Source organism: Sardina pilchardus, chromosome 10 (genome assembly GCF_963854185.1).
Source record: "Sardina pilchardus chromosome 10, fSarPil1.1, whole genome shotgun sequence".
Taxonomy (NCBI): domain Eukaryota; kingdom Metazoa; phylum Chordata; class Actinopteri; order Clupeiformes; family Clupeidae; genus Sardina; species Sardina pilchardus.
This window is the reverse complement of record NC_085003.1, coordinates 11081923-11106455: the sequence shown is the minus strand read 5'-3', so window position 1 is coordinate 11106455 and position 24533 is coordinate 11081923. Positions and strand designations below refer to the sequence as shown.

The 24533-nt window shown below is 42.4% G+C and overlaps 1 protein-coding gene across 2 annotated transcripts; it reads left to right on the top strand.

Moving 5' to 3' along the window:
• The first annotated feature begins 409 nt into the window (after window positions 1-409).
• Window positions 410-17535, top strand: chka (choline kinase alpha). Of its 2 annotated transcripts, XM_062547773.1 has the most exons (12): window positions 410-843; window positions 1347-1455; window positions 3449-3502; window positions 7391-7504; window positions 8412-8545; window positions 9421-9525; window positions 9846-9904; window positions 10019-10106; window positions 13519-13627; window positions 13728-13834; window positions 14496-14577; window positions 15037-17535. In XM_062547773.1, exons 1-12 carry the CDS (start codon window positions 608-610, stop codon window positions 15094-15096), a joined length of 1257 nt encoding a protein of 418 aa, XP_062403757.1. In that variant the 5' UTR covers window positions 410-607; the 3' UTR covers window positions 15097-17535. The 2 variants fall into 2 exon arrangements, with proteins under 2 accessions (XP_062403757.1, XP_062403758.1); XM_062547774.1 differs by lacking the exon at window positions 3449-3502.
• The last annotated feature ends 6998 nt before the right edge of the window (window positions 17536-24533 follow it).

Sequence of the window (24533 nt, the reverse complement as noted above, 5' to 3'; positions counted from 1 at the left end):
ATAAGAACTGGAGTTGTAAGTGGGATTTGACAACAAACAGTAAGCATCTCCCCTGATAAGAATAAGAGCTTTGTCTACGCAATACCTATGCTTTGCCTTGTGCTTCAGTCATTTTCTTAGGATTACACCTCACATCACGAATAAGTGTGTGTGTGTGTGTGTGTGTGTGTGTGTGTGTGTGTGTGTGTGTGTGTGTGTGTGTGTTGTATTGTATTGCTATTACTACTGATTTCAGTGGCAAAAGCCCAAACACAAGCCCTGAGCATTGTGATTGGTCTGATTCCTGGAGGGACGTGCCTACATCTTCCAATGAACGCAGAGTACGGGCGTGGTCGTGTGACGTCGCAGTAAACACCTCCATTTCAACAGTAATGTAAAAACCTCTGCAACATATGTTACAGTTAGTTGATTCATTCAGTGTCGCTGTCCAACATTGACCACGAACTGTCCTTTCAATCATTGCTACGGTGTATTATCTGTTTCTATTCATAGTTTAAGTTCGCTAAATAAGACTATTCCGGTAGCGTCCACGATTTAGCCGATATTATTCAGTCAGTCTAGTTTAAATATTTTACAGTTAGCGAACCGTTTCATTTTGTGAGTAAAGATGAAGACCAAGTTCATTAATGGGGTTTCCTCTTCACCTTCGATGTCATTGGGGTTATTAGTAACAGAAAATTCACTCGAGGTCCAGCCAAATACTGAGAATGACTGCCAAGACATCATTCGTCCGGACGAGCCTGATCAGCAGACAAAGCATAAGGCCTATTTGTGGTGCAAAGAATTTCTCCACGGAGCGTGGAAATCACTCACCGAAGATGAGTTCAAGATCACCATTATCAGGTAAGATAGCCTTAAATGATTTTCAATTCTGATATCGATGTGTAGGCCTAGTTCCGTTAAAAAATAAAATAATAATATATATAGGCTATATTTTAAAAACCACTAAACGCATGTTAGCCTCTATGCTCTGTTTCTTAATAGCCTACAACCAATTTTTAACTGATTAGCAAGCCTTGCCCATTGTGCTTAGCCTATGTCAAATAGTCGAGTCTTTAAGATTAAAATGCCGTTTAGGCTATTTCTTTAAATAATTGCCACCAAGGCCATTTAGACTGGAATGTATTTTCCAAATGTTTAAAATGACATTAAACCATCTGGTAGTGATTATCGATGGGACTAGCCCAGTGGTCTACCCGTTGCAGTTCAAAAATGACATATTGCACTCCTCTAATGATCCGTTAAGACCTTTAGTCTATATGCGACGGAGATGTGCTTCCTCACACAACGTGGAAACGTTGCATCTCCATTGCACTTATGTGATTTGGTTGTGTTTCTGTGCGCAGGGGCGGCCTCAGCAACATGCTTTTCCTCTGCGCGTTGCCAGAGAACATCTCTAGCGTCGGCGACGAACCCAGAAACGTTCTCCTGCGGATATATGGAGCCATTCTACAGGTTTGTTCTCCTGGTGACCACATCCACGTATTTCCTTGTCAGAGCATAGTAGCTATGTCGTCCTTGAAAAAAATAAACTCTGTGGTTTGAGCATTTGTGATAGAGGAAGGTGGGGTAACCTTTTGGGGCAGAGATGTTGTCTTTCACTTCTAATGTGTTCCCAGTTCCACTCTGTGCAGACGGGCTCCCATAACCTTCTGGTATCATCCAAAATCCCACCGAAGTGTCAGCCTTGAATGCAAGACTTTACAGGTTCTCAAATGGGTTCTGATTTATTAAACCTATGCTGAAACAGAGTGTCTTGCATAATAAAAAAGTAAATTTGGTGAGCATCAGTAGTTTAGGCTATATTAGATAATAAGCCACTGAATTCTAAAGATTGTCTTTGTCTCATCATATTATGAGTAAAAATGTAAAACCCACAATTGTCCAATGTGAGTTAATCATTAGTATATGACCATTAACATATTGGGCAATGTCTCTGTGTGGAACACCTCCAGGTCAGTACTCAAGCCATAGGGGGACAGTAGCCTACACTATTTAAAACCACACAGTTTATCCACTTGGCTGTTTAATGTTGTGTATATGTAATCATATTCTGCATTGCCTTAAAATGACTCTGTGATAGACGCATTATTGATATGTTTCCCAAGAGATACCAGTCATCTGTGAGAAGAAGACTATTTGTTTAATAAATCCGGGAGCCTAACACTGTGTATAAGTAGTCGCCAGAAGCAGACTTCGTGTGTGTGAGTGAGTGAGTGTGTGTCTGTAAGACAGAATGTGTTTGAGCGAGCGAGAGAGAGAGGGTGGCTGTGGCTTTGACGGAGCCACAGTCTTGTCGGGCGATATTCCACCATGGCTGTACATACGTGTGTTCTTTGCCGTAGGCTTACCGAAAGGAGCGTGCCTTGAGCACTCTTGTTTCCAGGTGATTCCGCCATACCAAACACGGTACAGTATGAGATTCCTGAAAGCTGCAGCAATGTATTCAAATTTCAGGAAACTTGATAATGAAAACGCCTCCAGGCATTGCGAGTTAACTCACTCTCAACATGTGCACCGGGCTGTTTCAGCTAATATCAGTGTTTTCACTACTGCGTCTCTCATTGTAGTTCACCAGCTGTCAAACATCTGGATTTGTAGTGAATGCCTTTGCACCTTATCATAGATTGGTATTTAAGTTGATTAAAATGAGTCCATCTTATCATGCAGCCTTCCTGTTTTGGTTGAAGTAGTACTCAGTACATTTGTTGGCATACTTTAAAATATTCATCATTGGTGGGTCCACTAGCAGTGAGACATGGTTGGTGAGCCTTAAGTCCTGATTTGAGTACTCTGACATCACCCGATACAAGCCATGGCAAACAAACATGTGAAAGTTAGCAGAAAGTAGGACAATGACTGCCTGTACGTGCCAGGCCTTATCAGAGGAACATGTAAAATGCAGAAATGTGTCTGTGTAAGCAGACAAGCACTAAGAGTTCTTTCCTCACCTTGGTTACCAAGCCTGACATTACTGCTGCAGAAGTTTATTTATTATAAATTGGTAGCTAATGGATTGTAATGTACTGTGGCCATGATTAAAAACAGTTCCCAAGTATATCAAATGGAACATGGGTTTCGTAATGGCCCTCATAAATTCTCCTCAATAAAAAATCTGTGCACACCGACAGTGGAATTGTAAACGGCTCTTTTATGTCCGATGACATTTAATCGTTTTTTTTTTTTTTTCCTATTGGGTTGGCGTGTTGGTGTCATTAGACAAAGCCATTATGGGTTTTAAAAAAAGCAACAGATGTAACTATGACCTCTTTCCCCCCTTTTCTGGGACTTTTTTTTGTAAGACAAAACAATAGGTTCTTTTTTTCTGTATGGTATATGAAATTCAGTATCTTTTTTTCCCCCCTATCACAATCTGTGAAAATAGCTTGGGTGTCGCTGAAAAGACTTCTGTACTCATGGCTAGTGTTTTTTTTCTTTCGTTGCCTAGATGTCCTGTAATAAAGGGGATCCAAGAGAGTCAAACAAAGAAAATCACTTTCAAGTAAGTAACTAATAGACAAAAAAGGAATTTGCCCACCCTGTTTGCACAGACATCTGTTCCTTTCTGGTCCCTGGGTAATGTGCATCTTTAGAGAGCACAAACTTGGTTTACTCTCACTTTACACTGGAAAGGCCAAGGAGACAATCGTCCGTTCCAAATGGGACAAGGGCCCTGTCTCCAGCTGTATAGTTTAGTGTGGCCAATGCCTCTTGTGGCCCTCCTGTTACTAGGAGGTCCAGGCCTCGTCGAGCAACCGTGTTGTTTTTGGCAAATGCTCACTCTGCTGTTTGTTGACATGCATGTAAAAATAAAATTAAAAAAGCATGCCGGTGGCATGAGGATGAGCGATCATATGAGGTTGAAAAGATGTTGAAAGTCTTACATCTCCTTGTCAAAGTACAATTAATTGTGCTGCACTTTCACGTTTCCTTTTGCTAAGCTCATATACATTATATTGTTATTTATTGCATCAGTATGGCAGTTTGCATACAGATTGCTGTTGTCTTGAGATATTAGCATGTGCAATTGTTTGCAGATGGTGCCTGTTTTGTTTCATGTTGTATGCCATTCATGTAAATAATGCACAAGATATGATGATGAATACGTTTGAGTTAATGTGCATGTGTAAGTTTGCATAAAATCTTGATTGCCTGGCATCTGTGAATTATGTTTGTTCATTGAAGACTGCCCAAGCAAAATTCAGATATTATGTCTTCTACTGTATGTCTCTCGCGCAGGACGGCCACAGATTAATACAGTGTGCAGTGCCCTGAAAATGTTGAAATCATTTTTTAGTCACTCACCACATATTGGTAAACAGTCATGACTATGCAAAGAATAGTATACCTTAGCAGATATAGCAGCTAGTTCTATCCAAACACACATGTATGTAGCCGAGGGGTGTCAGTGTCATGCATTTGAGAGTGCCACATACAGTATGTATAAATCTTAAACCCAGTGTTGGTGAGAGGGCTTGTCAGGTAAGTGGGTTGCTTCCCCATGTGACCCTCATTCGTATTGACATGAGCTCATCATCATGGCCTCCTCAGACAGGAGTCCCTTAAGTCCTCTGGAGTCCACTGGAGACGTGAAGACCCTCTGTCCTCTGTTCTTTTTCGCTTGGGGTTCTGCAATAGATAGAGGAATATCCGTATAGGCATCCTAACACCAAGTAAATAGTTATCTGTATTGTATCATGACACTTCATAACTAGCCTAATGGGATTGCATTGCCTTTTACATTTATCTTCTCAGCATCTTATTAGCTCCAATTTGTCTCGATGCTTCAGCAGCGCCCATGGACATGGATCCTATTAAGAGCTTATCCTAGCTTCACCCTCATTGTCACTAGTTTGATATCACCTGGCTGCATTGCCTATTCACTTGCCACAACCCTTGTGTGTGTGTGTGTGTGTGTGTGTGTGTGTGTGTGTGTGTGTGTGTGTGTGTGTGAATGTGTACACAACAGAGAGAGAGTGTGAGTGAGAGACAGAGTGTGTGTGTGTGTGTGTGTCATCATAATGTTCTCTCTCATCTCCTATCATACCCCTTCACTCTGTCCACCACTGCTACTCTTCACATGGTTTCATGCCCTGTGCTTCTCTTCATCTGTCTGCGGCCGTAGTGGGCTCATATAGGTGGAAAAACCCAGCAGCTGCATGTGTGACAGACTCCCTACAGACATAAGGGGGAGGGGAAGTGAGAGCCAGAGCAGGTGCTGTCGCAGAACCCACACCGTGTGCATGCAGTTGCCTTCTCCCATCCTGTCACACTGACCTGCCTGATAGATTTCCGCTCTTCTCTCTTCAATTCTCCTCTTTTTTTCTCACTCTCTGCCATCTTTTTGTGTCGCAGTTGAGATTCCAACATGTGTTTTTGCCCCTAAAGCCAGGAAAGATGGCTCTCCATGCTCAGGAGTATAGAATTGGTCATAAATGATCTAATTTTAACTCGCAGTTCCATTTAAATGTTCACCATTTTCTTTTTCTTTCTAAGTGTGATTCCGTAAGTACTCCTGTCCCCTTGGCCAGCCACTTGTCCTCTTTGACCGATTTGTTATTGCGGAAGTGTCATTTCCTTCCATGCCTGTGAGGCCGGCCAGCATGTCCCTGGACGTTGAGTCACGGCGTGGCGCAGCAGTGTCCTACAGGATGTTGACAGGATGCATGTACGAGGCTAGGAGCGCTTCTCAGCTATGTTGACCATTGGACAGAGCGCACACACACGCACCCGCTGGAAGGCCATTTCTGTGCTCATCACATGTACCCAAATGGATGCGAGGGTGTTGAAACAAAAGGAAGTGGCATGTGACCTAGATTTGTCGCCGGGCTCACAGGAAGCTGTTAAAGAGAGCAGAGCCTATTTGCACACCTCAAAGTGAGTTTTGCCCCATTCAAATTGTGACACGTGAGTAGTGAAGATAACACTGTAAACTATTAACCTGAAATGGCTGCAATTCCCATAAAGATTTTTAATTGGCAAAATGTGTTGAAATTTTACAACCCAGGGGGTTGCTGTATATTGGAATCCAGAGGCATGCACATAGTCACTCAGTGTTATTTTCCCGACACAGATGTGATTTGCTGTGTGCCAGCCTCCCCTCCCCTTTTAACCACAATTCGATACATATGTTCAAAATGTGTGTCAGGACAGTTCCAGTAATGGAGCTCACAGGCTGAGGAGATTTGTAAATGACATCCATTAGTGCTTCCACAGGGCATTGCAATAACCTACGCAGCCCCTAAAGTCTGTCCTAGCACTTCTTAGTTAACACAGAACAGTCTCAAGCGTGAACAAAACTGTCTAAATGTTTTGTATTCTTTAATAGGTTGACAATAACTAGGTCATCGTGTTTGGGACTGGAATGCTAATTCAGGTTTTCTGGGTTAGCAGGCAAGTAGAAGGGACACCAGAATGTCTGTGATGCCTTCACAGTACTTTAATATGGCACCAGGCATACTGTATACCAAATCTGGCACGGTGCATTCTCCAGTCACAGAAAACGACCACTTTAGTTGCTGAGAATAATCCCAGGACTTCACATTTCTGTCCTGTTTGCATCGGACCATCTGAGAGCGCAGGGGCACTGAGCTCATCCTCCGCTGTCTTGGCTGCTTAGGCTGCTTCAATTCATGAGTCGCGTAGCTGGCAGAGCCCTCTCCTCTCAGCACAATCGCCTCTCTTGTTCCTTGTGTGTCTCTGCTCTCTCACTGCAGCAGCTCTGCCACATAGTATGGCAATGACGTGACTCATTGCGATGATGAAAGAGGCAATCTTCCATTGAGACGACAACGTTGAGAATTTGTTCAGGCTTGGCCCACTACATTGTGGAATTGTTTTTGTTTTGAATTCATTTTCATGGCTCAGTGGTAACTTCAGTTTCATTCCAGTAGAGACATATGCAGGGCCCCTCTACGTGAGCAAGTTCATGTGACTGTGTCTTTACACAAGGCTTCATGCATGTCTGTGGTCCCTTTTTATTTACGATCAGTGGAGCTAGCTGAGTTCATTCTCATGTGGAGCCCCTTGCTTGTCCTACTGACCTTCCGCGGGCAGACGAGCTCCACTAAAACAATCAACCTCAGTTTGGCTGCAGCCATCTGAGTAGAGGGAATGCATCTCCAATCATCCCCCCATCCCTCCCTCCCTCCCTCTCATCCCTTCCCCCTGCTCCAACACAACACATTCAGCATTCTAACCAAGCTTCACCACTCCCATTGGGGTGAGGGTGGACCAGGGGGGGTGATGGAAGAATTAACCTCGCTGAACTGTCTTAACGGGGGGTGTGTGTGTGGGGGGGTGGGTTAGAGGGACCCTGTGGATCACCACAAAACTGCGGAGGAATTCTCGCGTGTGTTGACTAACTCAGCTGTGCTCTCTCTTCCACCAGGGCGCCGAGGCTATGGTGCTGGAGAGTGTGATGTTTGCCATCCTGGCCGAGCGCGAGCTGGGACCCAAGCTCTACGGCATCTTCCCCCAGGGGAGACTGGAGCAGTTTGTCCCTGTGAGTTCTCCACACTCTCGAGTGGTGTGAAAATATTGATTAGATAGCACTCTCGCTGAAAGCATGGTGTGTGTCTGTCTGTGTGTGCGAGAGAGAGAGAAAGAGAGAGAGAGAAAAATTGAATGTCTATGCATGTTCTACATGACGTCGGTGTTAATGAAATAATGATTTCATTACAGAGTTATTTTTTTTTTTTAATAATACAGCTTAAAATAGGTACAGACAAAGCATTACATAAGTCTTTGTCTCCAAGTCTTTTAGAGTGTGTCATGCATGCCCAATGAGCACCAAATGGAGGACAGGCTGTCCTGCCCTATCACTGTGCCTCAGCTAAATTTAATGCCAACTCATTCTGCAGCATAGTTTGGGCTCCAGTTTAGAAGTGCATTTCTCAGTGCTTTTAGCAAGCAGGAGTACATATAGCGGTTTTTTTTTCCAAACCTAAACCAAACCATTTGTTAGATTAGCCTCATCATAACTATGTTAAATGTAGTTATACACCTTTTATAGTGTTATGAGATGATTTAATTGAATTACATGTTTTAATTCAAATATTGTTATATGCTACCCTCCTGTGAGTCTGTACTGTGAATCTGAAACATTATATATGTATACATATATATATATATATATATATATATATATGTGTGTGTGTGTAGTTTAGTTTGAACGAGTGCATTGACTGAGTTTATAAAAATGTGTGGTTAAAGTAAATAATGAAATATTCCTGGCAGTAAATAATTCCGGGGGAGGCTCTTTGGAACTCTCAGGGAGGTAGATTTGCAGCAGTTCAGACTCATTTAGTCGGTTGGATGAGCCATTTTTTGGCAGCACTTGTGCGGTTGCCAGTTGGAGTGGTTTTCAATAAACATCAGCCTCACGTTTTGGCATTGCTCCCTATTTACAGAGTAGAAAGCTGGACACCGAGGAGCTGAGTATCCCGAGCATATCTGCTGAGATCGCTGAGAAGGTCGCCAAGTTCCACGGGATGAGAATGCCGTTCAACAAGGAGCCCAAGTGGTTGTTCGGCACCATGGACAAGTGAGTTTGCTCCTTTGCTGATCCGCCACCTGCGTTTAAGGCCCATGTCACCACTATCGGCTGGAAAGTCCCAGATCTTCTCTGGGTAGCTACGGTGAAAGTAAATGCGAGTCATATGCAGGGTGTGGGCAGTCCTATGACCTATGAAGTCACTCTATACAAATGGTCTCTTCTTTCACATGGATTTTGCCTGAAGAGATTCCGAATGTAGGACACACTGCAGACTAGCCTACAGATAAATAGTCCAAAATGGTGTGTGGACACTATGTTAATATTTGCATTTGCTACTGTTAGTTACTTTGGGCCTCTGAACTCGGTTTTAGTGGGATGAGCACACACATACACTCTTACGGTGTGTTCCTTGTGGCCACCTTGTCTCACATTTCAGAATTTTCTACAGGCATTAAATGGCTCTATTGGCAAGGTTCAGCTGTGAGTCATCATAGCCAGTCGTCATAGTAACCATCCTCCCTAACTCCTGTTTAACTTCCCTGTAATTAAAAGCAACGGTCAACAACGGTGTATTAAATTCTCACCACAGCTGTTATTGTCCACTTGCGAGATTTTTGGATGACTGGAGCATTGTCCTTCACCCACATTAGCCAAAATAAAGACTGCAGAGCATGGCAAGACACCAGCTTATCTGCACAATAGGCTACTTAATGATAGGATGTCCTCCACCGTGGCTCAGACTCTGATCTCAAACATGCCATAGAGCACGTAGGTGATTTGCAGAATACAGCCTGTTTACACTGATAAAGTGTTATGCAGAAGAGCAAAATTATCTCAGCTGATATCTTGTTTGTATTTACATCATGAATGTTAAACAAACATTAAGCTTCAGTTCTATAACTGTTGTGGCTCCTTTCCTACAGGTACATGAACCAGGTGTTAAGTCTGACCTTCACAAGAGAGTCTCACATTCGCAAGTTCTCCCGACTGATGAGTTATAACCTTCTTCAGGAGATGGAGAGTTTAAAGTAAGCTCACCTTTATTTTAAAAGCATTAACAACATTTATTCATTAGCCAAGAATAAATGTTTTAATTGAATGTGTTTAGTCATGTGAAATAACATTCGCATGAATGAAGGAATACATGAAGCAAATAATCCACTGCTTTCAGAAGCCATTAACTGTTGCTCTTAAATGTGTTTACCAGATTTTAATCATTTTAATTGAATAATGGCATTCTCTGTACCATGTGTCCATCATTTTAATTGCATGTTGTGTAGAGTAATTGCTGTGAATGCATAGTAATTCTTCAGGCTGGTACATGACCGTTCTCCTTCTTGGTTCACAGGAATCTGTTGGAGTCAACTCACTCACCTGTTGTCTTTTGTCACAATGACTGTCAAGGAGGTAAGAGTTAGCTTTGCAAACACACTGGGTCTTGTCCAGGAATTCCTTGAAGGACTGTTCTTCAGAATGTGACATACCATTGTTCAGTGTCCTAACTGAGTGCTTTCCCCACAGGGAACATCTTGCTCCTGAACGGTCGGGAAGACTCAGACAGACAGAAGCTCATGCTTATCGACTTTGAATACAGCAGCTACAACTACAGGTTTGTAGAAAACACACTGGATAGCATACAGAGGAGTATAGTGCAGAGTGTAGAAAGCAACTGTGGATTCTCTCTCTCACAAATAAGTCATTTTGCCATAGACCAGTGGCTCTCAAAGTATGTGCCGAGCCCCAATAGAGCATAGACCACTTTTCTAATGAAATCTCTGAACCTCTAGTTCATTAAACCAGTGGTCTACTATCTGAATTCGGGGATACCTGTTTCTAAACCAGTGGTCTACCATCTTAATTCGGGGCTATCTGTTTCGAAACCAGTGGTCTACTGTCTTGATTCGGGCTGCCTGCTTCTTATGCTGGCCCCTAGAACAGGCCTCTCTCTCAGTAGTGTCCTTTTAGGAATACATCCAAGCTTCCTTTACGCTGCTGTCAGAGCTCCCCCCCCCCCTCTTTTTCGCTGTCTTGCAGTATTAGCAAGTTGTGGATTTAAGCCAGACATCCAGCTCAGTCCAATCCAATCCAATCCACTCAATTGCCTCATGGGCAGGGCTTGCCAGACATGCGGCTCCTAACTTTCTGGCAGCATTTTTTGGACATTTGTGAGCTCATTGATTGATCACGGCTATATACATGTATATACAGTGCCTATAGAAAGTCATCATACCCTTTTGAAATAGTTACTTTTTTTGTCTTACAGCCTGAAATCAAAACCCATTTTAAAAAAAATCTTTTCCAGTTTTATTAACAAATTTAGCTGTACAACATCAAAATAATGAAAAAAAAGTAAACAGTTCTGAAAATTAATAAAAAATGAAAAACTAGAATAACAAGGTTGGAAAAGTCATCATACCCCTGACTTAATACTTTGTAAAGCTTCCTTTTGCTTTCATTACAGCCATCAATCTGTTTGGATATGTCTGTATTATAGCTTTGCACACCTAGATAGGGGAATATTTGCCCAATTTTCCGTACAGAAATGTTAAAATTTAGTCAAATTCTGTAGGGAATGGCGATAGACTGCTCTCTTCAAGTCAATCCACAGATTTTCTATAGGATTTAAGTCAGGGCTCTGACTTTGCCACTCAAGGATATTCACCATCCTATCCTTAAGCCACTGCTTTGTTCTTTTGGCAGTATGTTTAAGATTATTGTCGTGTTGGAAGGCGAATGACCTCCCCATCCTCAGCTGTCTAGGAGAGGGACGCAGGTTTTCCTTAAGAATGTGGGTGTACTTGGCAGCATCCATTTTCCCTTCTATCCTGACCAATTGCCCAGTTCCTGCTGAAAAGAAACATCCCCACAACATAATGTTGCCCCCACCATGCTTCACACTAGGTATGGTGTGTTTTGGGAGGTGTACTGTGTTGGTTTTCGCCAAACATTGCGCTTGGAGTTCAGTGCAAAAACACATCTGGAATATTCTGCTACCATGTGGAAAAAGCTTATATGGTCAGATGAGACTAAGATCGAACTTTTTGGAGACTAAGATTGAAGTTTTTGGACTGAGCTCCAGGCGCTAACCAAACACAGTATACACACCCAAACACACCCAAAACACACCATACCTACTTTGAAGCATGGTGGGGGCAACATTATGTTTTGGGGATGTTTCTCTTCAGCGGGGACTGGGCAATTGGTCAGGATAGAAGGGAAAATGGATGCTGCCAAGTACACCAAAATTCTTGAGGAAAACCTGCGTCCCTCTCCTAAACAGCTGAGGATGGGGAGGTCATTCGCCTTCCAACACGACAATAATCTTAAACATACTGCCAAAAGAACAAAGCAGTGGCTTAAGGATAGGATGGTGAATATCCTTGAGTGGCAAAGTCAGAGCCCTGACTTAAATCCTATAGAAAATATGTGGATTGACTTGAAGAGAGCAGTCCATCGCCATTCCCTACAGAATTTGACTAAATTGTAACATTTCTGTACGGAAAATTGGGCAAATATTCCCCTATCTAGGTGTGCAAAGCTATAATACAGACATATCCAAACAGATTGATGGCTGTAATGAAAGCAAAAGGAAGCTTTACAAAGTATTAAGTCAGGGGTATGATGACTTTTCCAACCCTGTTATTCTAGTTTTTCATTTTTTATTAATTTTCAGAATTGTTGAGTTTTTTTTTCATTATTTTGATGTTGTACAGCTACATTTGTAAATAAAACTGGAAAAGATTTTTTTTAAAATGGGTTTTGATTTCAGGCTGTAAGACAAAAAAGGTAACTATTTCAAAAGGGTATGATAACTTTCTATAGGCACTGTATATATACTGTATATATATATATATATATATATCTTTAAGGTCAAGCATCCTTATGTAACCAACACACCCAGGCAGACATTTTGCGAATCAGTTCTTTGACCTGAAGTTTCCTTATCACTTTTGCTTCTCCATTCTGTGGTTAAAGATTATTTGCACCTCACAGGTGTCAGGTAGAGTGTTCCAGTCTCTTTGATCATCCACACTTGCCAGAACATTCTAGTCGCAGCTCGCTCTTATCCAAGACCTGGGTCTTTCACTCGGATTTCTCCCCCCGACGTGTGGAATGCTTTTGTGCCCAGCTACTTACAAGGGACATTCAGTGACCTGGCAGTCAGCCAATATGGGCTCAGTCAAAACACTAGGCAAGGCATTCAGGTTCTCACACGTGCTTACTAAAGAGTGGTCGGATTTCACCCAGGTTTAGTCACTAGACGCCCACGGCATTCCCCAATTAGGCACTTGTGTTGCCCAAGTTGGGCACTTCGTCTGATTTTTTTTTGTTTTGTTTCCGTCTGCCCCCGAGGAGAGGTCCTGCCAGCAGGCCTGATTGTCTAGTAGGTGATGGAGATCTGAACTGAGCCCGAGCCTTGAGATGCATTCTGTTTGCTTTCCCCTACCCCCTGTCCAAGCGGGCATCGTCTCCCCGGAGCGATGCTCCGTCTCTTAGAGGGCACCGGGCAGCGTTCTGTTCTCCTCACTAGACCCCTGAGTTCCAGAGTGAAGGCTGCGCTGCTGCTGCTGCTGGGAATGGTGCTTGGCATTCAGAGACACATCTTGTGTGTGTTTTTGTCTCCTCGCCAAAGCAGCTGTGCTCCACATTAAAAAAAAAAAGAAAAAGAAAAAAGAAATCTTCCACCCGCCACACACACACAATCTCTCTCTCTCACACACACACACACACACACAGATGGAGAAGGAGAGCAACCGCACTGAGTGTTTGCCAGCTCATTACTGATTTATTTAGTCTTACTTCTCAAAGGCCAAAGTTGTGGTTCAGTGATGGCAAAATCGCCTTTTTGGCAGATTTTTGCAAAAGGTACTAGGGGGGAGACCTTGTGAGGTTAAGAGAGTTCAAAGATCCCATTTTTGCAGATGTGAGCGCAGTAGCAGAGGCAATAAATCTTGCTCTGGCGTTAATTCAGTCGTGTACGGGAATATATACTCATATTATATTTCTCGCTTATGACTTAGGGGGTTCGACCTTGGAAACCACTTCTGTGAGTGGATGTATGACTACAACCACGACAAGCCTCCATTCTTCAAAGTCCACACAAAGAATTACCCTACCAAAGCCCAGCAGGTATGTAGCACCTAAGCTCTTCCTCCTCTAACTGCCCTTCACCTCAGGGTTATGAATAGAAAGCACCTGACTAAACTGTTCCATGAACTGTTCTTCACAGCTGCACTTCTATGGACATTACCTCTCTGAGTTTGACAAGGGGTTTGATAACTTGAGCAATGTGGACCAACTGAAACTTAAGGAGAAGATGGTGGAGGAAGTCAACAGGTAGATACTATGGGAACCTTACACACACACACACACACACACACACACACACACACACACACACACACACACACACACACACACACACACAAACATATGCACAATCATTGGTGAACATATGGCTCTTATTCTGTATTACTCACTAGAGATACAGTAACGGGGTGAAAAGTATTTGACATTTGAATTACTGTCTGATCCTCTGAGTTGGTTTGAATGATCTCCTCATGGCTGGATTCAGTCTTTGATCAATAATGAAGAAAATGTGTACTAGAAAAGTGTAGTAGAAACTCTTAGAGTAAAAGTGTATGTTAAATAATGGCTCCATTGCTACAGTAAGCCCCCCTTACTCAATTTTTCAAAGGGCCTCTGTAGGGAAGACAAATGCTTGGCAGCGGCCCAGGAGTGTTGAAATGCACGTCTCAGCAAGGTCACAAAGGAGCAGGGGCTTTCTAGGTTCATGTAGCACTATCTTCAGTAAATAACGTGTCCTTTTGTGTCTCTCTCTCTCTCTCTCTCTCTCTCTCTCTCTCTCTCTCGTTCTCTCCCTCTGTGTGTGTGTGTATGTGTGTCTGTGTGTGTGTGTGTGTGTGTGTGTGTGTGTGTGTGTGTGTGTGTGTGTGTGTGTGTGTGTGTGTGTGTGTGTGTGTGTGTGTGTGTGTAGGTTTGCTCTTGCCTCTCACTTCTTCTGGGGTCTGTGGGCCATGATCCAAGCCAGAATATCCACTATTGAGTTTGGCTACATGGTAAGTGAGATTTTCCACTCAGCTAAAGAACGTTGTATCTAATGGCCCCACAGCAGTCTAAACTCTAGAATCTAGAGTTTAGACTATTTACTCTACTATATCTCTACTATCTAGAGTCTAGATCATATGGCCAGCCAGACATATCACATAGCATATGGTACATATGATGAAATGTTGGAAGTGTCTAATCGCTAAAGTGATTGTGCTGTGGGCCTGTGACATAACCTCAGGGCCCCTACACAAATATTTGCGCAGGTCAGACTATCATGACAAGAGAGGGCTGTGAGAAAGGGCTGTGTCACTGTGGCCGGGCTTAAATGCTCTTCTCCTCTCTGTGCCACTGAAAATGTCATTTGTTTAATATCCCTTTATTTACATACTTTGAAATGTCAATATTGCCCTTGCCCGGTATTTTGAATGTTTATCTTTTGCTCTCTGTTGTTGATCTCTTTTTCCCAGGAATATGCCGTTGCAAGGTTTGACGCATACTACGACCTGAAGAAGAAGCTGGGAGTTTAAGGGTTGTGTAGATGCACTGTTTTTTGGTAAAGGGGACCATTCAATGGTGTTGTAGAAGTGGGGTAGAGGAGGCGATGGGTGGATTAAAGCATCAACGTGTCTTTTTTTTCCAAAAAAAAAAGAGATGCTCCACTCTGAAAGTTGCTGCATGGACCACGTTGACGACACTTGCAGATTGTCCAGCTTCTACTGACTAACGTCCCATGCCTGCCCTTACGATGTTTACAAGTTGTATCCCCAAACATTCCATGCACTTGCAAAGTCCTCAACACTCATCGATATGACACTCAGACATATTCACACCTGTCTATTCACATCAAGTCTTGCTAAGGCATATAAGGTGTATGCAATTTACCAACACAAAGTCGTGGAGTTGGAATGCCAACACTGGTGGAAAAATACCCAAATGCACTTTCAGTGTGTTATTATTGCAGACGCTAACCCCGCTAGCTGTGTTATCTATACAACCGCAATGATAGCAAATGCACTGTGTAGGACTAAGGTTGCAGTCAGTGAGCAGAATAGCCAAACACTATGTTGATAGTGTGGTCCAACCTCCACTTACATGTCTACATGTTTTTTTCCGACACATTTACCTTTACTGTGACTCCTCATTGGTTTACCTCTTTCCCAACTTGAATATAGCCTATGGTGTTATTCATTAGATGAGTATTTTTGCTGCTGTATAAGCTTCATTTGATAGCGCTTGTGAGTGACCTGTGAAAATGGTTGAGAAACTGTATCTGTCACCAGTGCTGTTCCCTCCATACAGGAGGTGAATGAAGATGGTCAATATCTCAAAAGAGATCCTGGCCATTGCCAATAACAGAAGCAGACCAGATATCCCATTTAACCCCAGTGCAATCCCATATATCACAAGTTGCCATGTCCTGAGTTATAATGACAGTGTGGCTATAGGCACTGTGTTATGCTCCTTTGTTTACATCTCATGCAGATTTCCAAAATGGGCAAGATTGTAATAAAAATCTTGTCTGCACCAAACTGTCACAATCAAAATATCTTTGGTTGGATGTCTTGCTTTGTGCTGACATCCAAGGGAACCCCTAGTGGTGCACCACAAAGAATCTAGTCACCTTCTAATGACGACTGATCCAGTGGGACGTTTTAACCGGTAGCACCCACTCCCATCCGTGTATGGGGGATGGACTTTAAGTTAAAACAACGACTGCTTTCGACCGTCATTGAGTTAAAACAGTGGGATGTCAAAAGATTAAGGGCCCAAATTTCACTGACGGGCAATGGGCAGTGTGGATGGGCCATTGCAGTGCCTCCACTCGCCATTCCATAGCTTTAGTTCATATACAAGACACTTTGCTCATTGCCCGGACGCACATTGGAGCCCAAAATGTACAATGTACAGTTTTCCAGTGTGACATTGGAGAAGCTGGTAGAGGTTCTCAGCTCCTGTGAGATTATCATTGGGGACTGTGGATGTATTGAATGTCTTTCTTCTTGGAAATCTTTTACATACTTATTAGTAAGTGTTGAGTGACAGTCCTGTATCTACTTGATTTGCCCATGCTGAGTAATGCCATTGAGTTCATTTCATCTTCAGAAAGATAACTGTGATAAGCCTTTTAACTTTCTTTTACAATTCAAGTCAATATACTGTGTTTTATGTTTATGGTTTTTCTATACAGTAGATGCTCATTTATTCAATCATTTTATGATATTTTTGAGGCAACCTGAGCCTTTTGCTAATAACGTCAGTGGCACTTTCCATACCAGTTACATGTATATGTTTTTGTTTCCAAATGCTACTTTTGTATTTTTTTCCTGCAATGGAAGATGTATTTTTCTTAATAAGAAAGTTGTCTCTTTCCTTGTTGAAATGAATTGTTTTTTCCTCCTGTGAAAGTTTCTGTTGGTGGTCATTTCTTAAATATATTATTCATCATATGCAAATGTGCTATTTAAATTACACCCAGCTGAATATTTTTATAACACAGGCATTAAAACATTAAATAAATTGGATTATTTTAATGTTAATGACTGATATTGAATTCATGCGAGACAATTAGCATTTGAAATACTGTAATATTCCAGAGCTGCTTCTTGATGACATTGAATGTACTGATAACCTTTTTCTGAGAGGTTGCAATGTACCCACTTTTTAAAATCGTGATTTAAATTGACCCCAGCATATCTCTCTCTCTCTCTCTCTCTTTCTCTCTCTCTCTCTCTCTCTCTCTCTCTCTTTCTCTATGTCTCTCTCTCTCTCTCTCTCTCTCTCTTGGCCACTATGTAATCTTTGTTTTCATGCCAATATGACTGACTCTAGCCTTAGCGCTCTCTCTAGTAGCTTCTGTAACAGAGAGGGTTAGAGGGGTTCAAATCAACTCCTTTGTAGCAAGGATAATCCATAAACAATACTGTCCAATTTTTGCTTTGCACATATATAATCAATAAAGAAATGTAATCAACACAGTGATTGTTTGTCTTGCTTCTTGCCATACCTCCAGCTCTATAAAACGAAGAATGTTCCATCACAAATGATATCCGATTTCATAATAAGTACTGCACAACAGTGCATGAGGTTGTGCTTAAAACTGCAACGTTTATGGATTTTTGCATCTGGAATTTCTCTGTGGTATATGGCATCAGTGTGTTACAAGGAGATTATGAAAATATTCAGAAGACCACAACAGGATTTAGATATGTTAGTACTAAGTGGCTGCCATTCTATTTGGAAGTGTCTTGATAGATAAATATTGTGATTGAGCACAGAGTAGGAGACTTAACACATTTTATTTGTTCTTACCAAATTCTTTGGTAATATGATACTATAATCACTGGTGTTCCAGAAAGTGTAACAAACAGAAGCTCTCAAGTTTATGTAATAATGACAATTTGCACCTTCAGCAAACGTTTGTAGTGCTGCACAGAGAGAGAGGGATACCACCACTGCATAATGCTGTGACTAATACTGCTGTTGCCAATCAATAAACAATCAGGCAAATCCAGAGCGCATAAACAGTGTAGCAAAACTTAGTGCAGTGTTACATCAGGCAGCAACTCATGTCAAACACTAGTCTTTGATTGGATACGCTCGTCCCTCTTGGAGATGAATTGAAACACATGGTGTGCACCGTTTGGCTCGCAGGAGTCCTGAGATGACTTGGGCATGTCAAGACGAATGAGTTGTGGCTGTACTACAAGGGAAAGTATTTGTCGGAGTGCCTTCCACAGCGCTAATCTCTGGACCTGACCTCTGTGTTTGTTTAGCCCCGGGGCTTACGGTCGGTGCCACGTCGTCCACTGCAGTGTTGTAACATTGCTGCCCGCTCCGCCTCTGATGTCACCGCCATTCATTCATTCATTCATGCTCTGTACATTGACCCCAGTCGGTGCGTGTTGTTGGGTGCTCAACATACTTGGCTACGTCCCCGTTTTATTTTTGGCAAATGGGTTTTTTATCTGGCCAGATATCAAGCACTGACCTTCACAGGGCAATATGACATTAATTGAAGGTAGATGTTACATAAGGGTCTGTGGGACAACAGGCCACTTGATCTTTAGTAACAAGGTGGGCTAATCTATGTGGGCCATGAGGCCAGTTCATAGACCATGTACAGTATGTTTATGTGGGGTTTAGGAGAGGGGGTAAGGACATGTGTAGAGGTCACAGTGTGACACACATATAGGGCACTCTGACGACTTTTGTGCTGGCACCTGGAAGGGCCATTGAGCTGATCTCTCTCTGGGCTTGTTTACATTTGTTTTCAAACTGTGTCTTGGTGATTGTTTTCACTTGTATTTAGAATTGAGCACTTGTGATCGGATCACCCCGAACACATTTTAAAAACATGTAAACAGGGTCTCTCTCTCTCTCTTTTTCTCTTTCTCTCTCTTTCTCACACACACACAGCCCCACACACAAACCCACGCCTGTTCTCTCTCTGTCCTTGACATGTCTTTGGGACAAGGACAACCAAGCACATTCCAGAGAAAATACATTTCACAAGTAACTCTTATTTGTTTAGACTCGTTTCACACTGGGGATGTGGTGGTGGGGTGTCAGGGGGTCAGGTCCATCACTGCATAACTTTCTGGGGGGGGGGGGGGCATAGCAGAGCCATACAAACTGAAACTGCAACTTCAGGTCAAATGTTTGAAGGATATCACCGGGACGTTGTGCAATGGTGGCAGGACATTTAAATACCAATCGGAGAGAGTGCCTCCTGGAGCCCTGAGCCAAAGCTATATCCTCACCAGAGAAAGTGACTGAGGAGGTGAGCGGGGGCGGAGCGGCATTGGACTGGGGTGCCGCTGGATCCATTTGTGTTCAAATTCAAAGGGTCCCAACAGAAAGGGAGAGTTTGGGGACAGGACAAACCTGTGGGGCTGAGGCTGGACAGTACAGGCTCCTGCCCTGTTGACTGATGAGGGATGTTTTCCAGGCCCGGTGAAGGGAATGCGGGGGGTGTGGGGTTGGAATGTGGATGTTAACAGAGGGGGTAGATTGGGGGCGTTGATTGCATGGATGCCTAAAGGCTGGGGGGAACCTTTCTGTGTTTTGTTTGGACTTCCTGTTCTGTGGAGTCGGCTGGCTGCAGTACTGTCAACGTGTTTTGGTGTTGGCCAATACTTTCCTCTACCCCCATGCGCCCCCCACCCCACTACTCTTTACTGGCCCCTGCATAGCCAGCTGACCTCCAAAGCACAAGCCACGTGTTCTCTTCCCTGAAGTGTAGCTGTACTTCCGAGAAAGGCCCTCCTACCAATTCCTGGCTGTCAGTGACTTCCTAACTGCTCTGATCCACAGAAGTGAACGCTCACTTGTGCTGTACTTCGTGTCCTTAAGCCACCCCACACACTTCATACATGCATTTAGTTATAAGAGCATTTCATACAAGCATTTAAACATCAGCCGCAACAGTTAACAGACCAGAGAAAAGATTGTGGGTTTTAATAACCCAAAGACCCACCCACATTTTCAGCTCTCCTCACCCGCCCCTGGAAAGCTGGAATGCGGCACCTTACTAATGTCTGCAGTGGTCTGGGACCTCTCAGTTACATAACGCAGCCAGCCAGCCAAGGGCTCGCAAATCATGCACTGCCTGCCGCAGTACGGCGAGAGCCAGGAAACAACAGCACACATTGTGATGGTTTCCTCCGAGCAGACGCAAGCAGGCCCGCTTGAGCGGAAGAGGATGGGACTATAAAATAGAAACACGAGCGCACAAGTCCTTTCCTGACCCACATCGTCTCTTGGCTTTCAAGCTCAGGCCAGAAAGTTGTCTCAGGAGGAGAAGTTCAGTGTCAATTATTTAGATGCCTGCACACTGGATTGTGACTTGTAGTTGAATAGCACCACAAGTCACCATTTGAGCTAAGCCTTTGGGAACCCTGCTTGCGGTTTTCTGCAAACGTTTTGTAAAATAGTCATAGTCAGCAAATAACTCTGTTTATGTGTGCCTTTTCTCCTTCACAGCTTAGATCTTACAACATTTCAGTAGATACAACTATGTTACTACAAAAAGTGATCTTCTGCAAATATTATTTTGTGCTCTGTATCTGTTTGGCTTCTCTCAAGCATTAGTTTGTATCTCTTACTAACATTTCTGGCCATTAAAAGTACATACAAATGCATGAGTAGCATTTGATACAAACAGTGATTGACTAAACCTAGAGCTTAGAAGGAGAATCCTTCCAGTATACCGGTACATTCTAGTTTTTACCAGTGGTGACACCCTACAGTAGAAAGCGGAAGAAAGTCCGTTAATGTCACAAGGGAAGGGGCGCTCGCCCCCTCCAAGTGGCCTACAGACATCTTCTGTTGTCTGTTTTTCTTCAATTTAACACACGCCTCTCGAAATGAACTGACTGCTGTCTCATGGGCCTTGAGTGTATACTCAATAACTAACTTGATCTGAGACTCTTGCAGTGCAGTCCTGTCAAGATGCTTATAGGCATTGCATTAGCTTTGTGTTAGCTGGTCACCAGCATGTGTGTATATGTACTATATATGATGATATGTTCTATACGGAGAGGAGGAGCGCCCCTGTATTATCTTGATCTGTCAGTGAGATACAGACTGCAAGATAGAGATAACAATGTAGAACCTGTTGGAGATGTTCAGGCCATTTTTACCCTCTCACCGTTGAACAGATCCTTTGTACGAGTACATTTGGGTGGGCAACCAGAAATAGGATGTTCCAGGAGTCCAGAGATGTGTTCTCCTTACATTAACAAACAAGCTCTCGTATGTTAAAAGAACTTGTCTCAAAAAGAAATGAATGTGCAAAACCAAGCGAGCGCATAGCTGAGGTCTAGGAGGAATTCATTAAAATAGTGGGAAGAGTGAGAAACAGGCATGTTATTGTTTGCTCTCCCCATGCTGTGGATGAGGTCCCTCCGCAGGGCAATGCCCTCCTGTGACCCCCTGAAACAGCTGTGTGAGGCAAAGGAGGCGATGGCAACTGCAGGTGGCTATCTCCTTCTCAAACAGTGGACGCAGAAAGGGAGACGAGGGGGAAATCACCTTTCCAAGGCCTTCCAGCTCATTTTCACATGCTTAGTTGCTTTACTCTCTCTCTCTCTCTCTCTCTCTCTCTCTCTCTCTCTCTCTTAATTGGTAGACTGGGAGGGAGGGACTGCCTTAGATGAGGAGATGGTTTGGAAACTTCCTCTGTTTCCAGGAAACCGGGGGATGGTTAGAATGTGGCCAAACTGCTGCTGAAGTTCAGAAGCTTTGAAACAAAACAAAAATGATGCACTGAAAAGTTTTGTTTGCGATCAATGGTGTCTTACACACATGATTTATATGCTCAGTATATTTACTCAAAATGATGAAAAGGTTGCCTCCACATTAAACTTCAATCCTTAACAAAAAAGCACAAGAATCAGAAATACAACACTCTTAAAAACACTCGCTGCACAAATACACTGCACAAAAATGCAAAAACTTTTATATCTGCTCACAGTTTTTTTCTATACACACAAAAAGTTTATTTCTCTCAAATGTTGTTTACAAGTTCATGTTAGTGAGTAGTGTGCAGTGTGCCTTTGACTATCTAATCCAGCCACCTGCCAAGTGTGACATAAAGAATGCTTATTTAAAGAAGTTTTTATCACACAACACAATGCCACATCACAAGTTTTGAGGGAGTGTGCAATTTGCATGCTGATTGCAGGAATGTCCACCAGAGCCGCTGCGGACCATAAAGGTGAATTGCTCTCTAGAATATTTTTTCTAAATCAAATTTGCAAACAGAATTTAGGTAAATAAACCTGTTGTTATTATGTGCACTAAAGATCCCTCACTTATAGTCATGATAAAGTGGAGCGAAAGCGTGTTATTTTTCATATTTTTGTAAATATAACAGACATTATTTCAAAATGACTCCAACATAAAAAGGCCAGTTATTGTACATTCTTCTACTCAAGCCTCCGGCCTCGTGGATACGGCCAAACAACACCCGTGGGAATATCCCTTCCCAACCCCACTCTCACTCGTGCTATATTGCTTAAATGACTCCAACACAAAAAGGCAGTTATTGTAGATTCTACTCCAGTCAATGTGCCACAGATGTGTTATAGTAAGGTGATGATGTGTGGGGTAACTTTTTCATTAGTGTGGCTGGCCAATCACATGACTAGTTCCTATAGTGTTCAGGGGCTGGATTCACAAATACAATCTTACGATAAATTAACGATTACGATTAATTTCGACTAATCAGCACAAATAAAGGGTATGGGTTGCCCCACTTATGTTTGGGTGACATTTTATGATTATAGTTAATGAACATTATATTCCATGTAAAGTTATGCAATGTAAATTCTGGTCATGTTTATGTTCGTAAATTTATATAAATAATATGACAAAAAAACAAAAATGGCAATGCAGACTCAAAGCAAGCACAATATGTTTATTTTCAAATTCAAATATGCAAATGATCTTATTAAGTATGTGTGATATAAAAATGTCCCAGGCAGAAATGAATATGCAAAAAAAGTACTATAGAGATAATTGAGAAGAAATTTGGTAGTGACCTTAATCACATCGTTCTGGGTTTTGCCTTGTCTACATATACAGCTAATGAGTTTAGACAAGGTGAACTTGTAGAATGTGGAAAGGGATTCTACAAGGACAGGGATTTAAACACACCCAACACACACCCATCTGGTGAGGCTTGAGGCAATGCCTAGCTTCTTCTGCCTTTTGGCATGTGAACTTGCATCGGCTAACTTTCTCACAGCAACCTTGTTAGGCTGCTCTTCATTATTTCAAGTTCAAGTTCAAGTATTTACTTCTTATTTACTCAAGTGTACAGGTGCATTGGAAAGCTTATGTGGATCACTCAATAAAAAAAACACTCATCATTCATTCACTCATTAAAATTACAAATAAATGCAAGTTGGTATGTTACTTTTATTAGTAAGCACAGTAAGTCAACCGAGGGGAAGTAATGTATACTTGTGTTATTGCAGTAAGATGCATTGTTATTTTTTAGTGTAAGCTGCCCTCTGATGATTGAAGTTTTCCAGAAAAGTCGCCTGAACTACTCTTGGCAACGTCTCATGACAACGCCTTTAAGTGGTGATACATCGTGGGTCAACTTTCTTGCCAATCACATGATCATGGTCTGAGTAGAGAAGCGTGAACATTTAGTTCTTCTCCAACATTTCTCCAGGTAACAATGTGTTGCAAAAACACCAGAGGTGTAATGCCGGGACCACATTGCTCATCATCATGACCCTCCAACATGGCTTCTAAAGGTTGTTGTGAATCACCAGATTTAGTCTGCACACTCTGCAGCGCCAGAGATGACAAGCTGTTATGTAACGGCTGCTCTAATTTGCCCCAGGGTCATATAACACAACACATTACAGTCCTACGGAGCCCAACACACAACAACACTTACAACATTCAGTCCTAATCTCACATTTTTTCCCCCTACCAGTCGTCGATATGGTTCCAGGCAAACAAATGGTGCCAGTACAGTTCTGGTTTGCCATCGGGTCACTGATGTTGCAATGCAGGTCTGATAAACCTGGATGTGACGCTATAGCAAACAGGTTTATTCATACTCTTTATTTCCTTATTCAAATATTTTGTGCAAATGTACTTAGGAAAGAACATTTGCACAAAAGGTTTGATGGTTTTGCAGATTGTCATTCACAAGATATGTCTCTGCTGTTGTGTAATCAATGTATCTCTAATTTTATACTTTGGTAGGCTATTATTGGTTAATGCACTACTAGCTGTTAATGAATGCTGGGGTTTCCTAATGCTCTAATGCCTAATATATCTAATGATTCTGGTTGGATTTACAAAAGTAAATAAATAAATAAATAGATAGATAAAAAAAAACAGCCTACTTAAAATGCTTGCTGATTCCAGCACCTTCACAGCACTAGGGACAAAGGATTTCTTAAAAATGTTCCTATTTGCAGTTTCCTACAGACACACA

Coding starts and splice junctions, on each gene's coding strand:
- chka (XM_062547773.1), top strand. CDS start 608: ATGAAGACCAAGTTCATTAATGGGGTTTCCTCTTCACCTTCGATGTCA. Junction 9,526..9,845: donor CAGGAGATGGAGAGTTTAAA/GTAAGCTCACCT, acceptor CTTGGTTCACAG/GAATCTGTTGGAGTCAACTC. Junction 13,835..14,495: donor ATGGTGGAGGAAGTCAACAG/GTAGATACTATG, acceptor GTGTGTGTGTAG/GTTTGCTCTTGCCTCTCACT.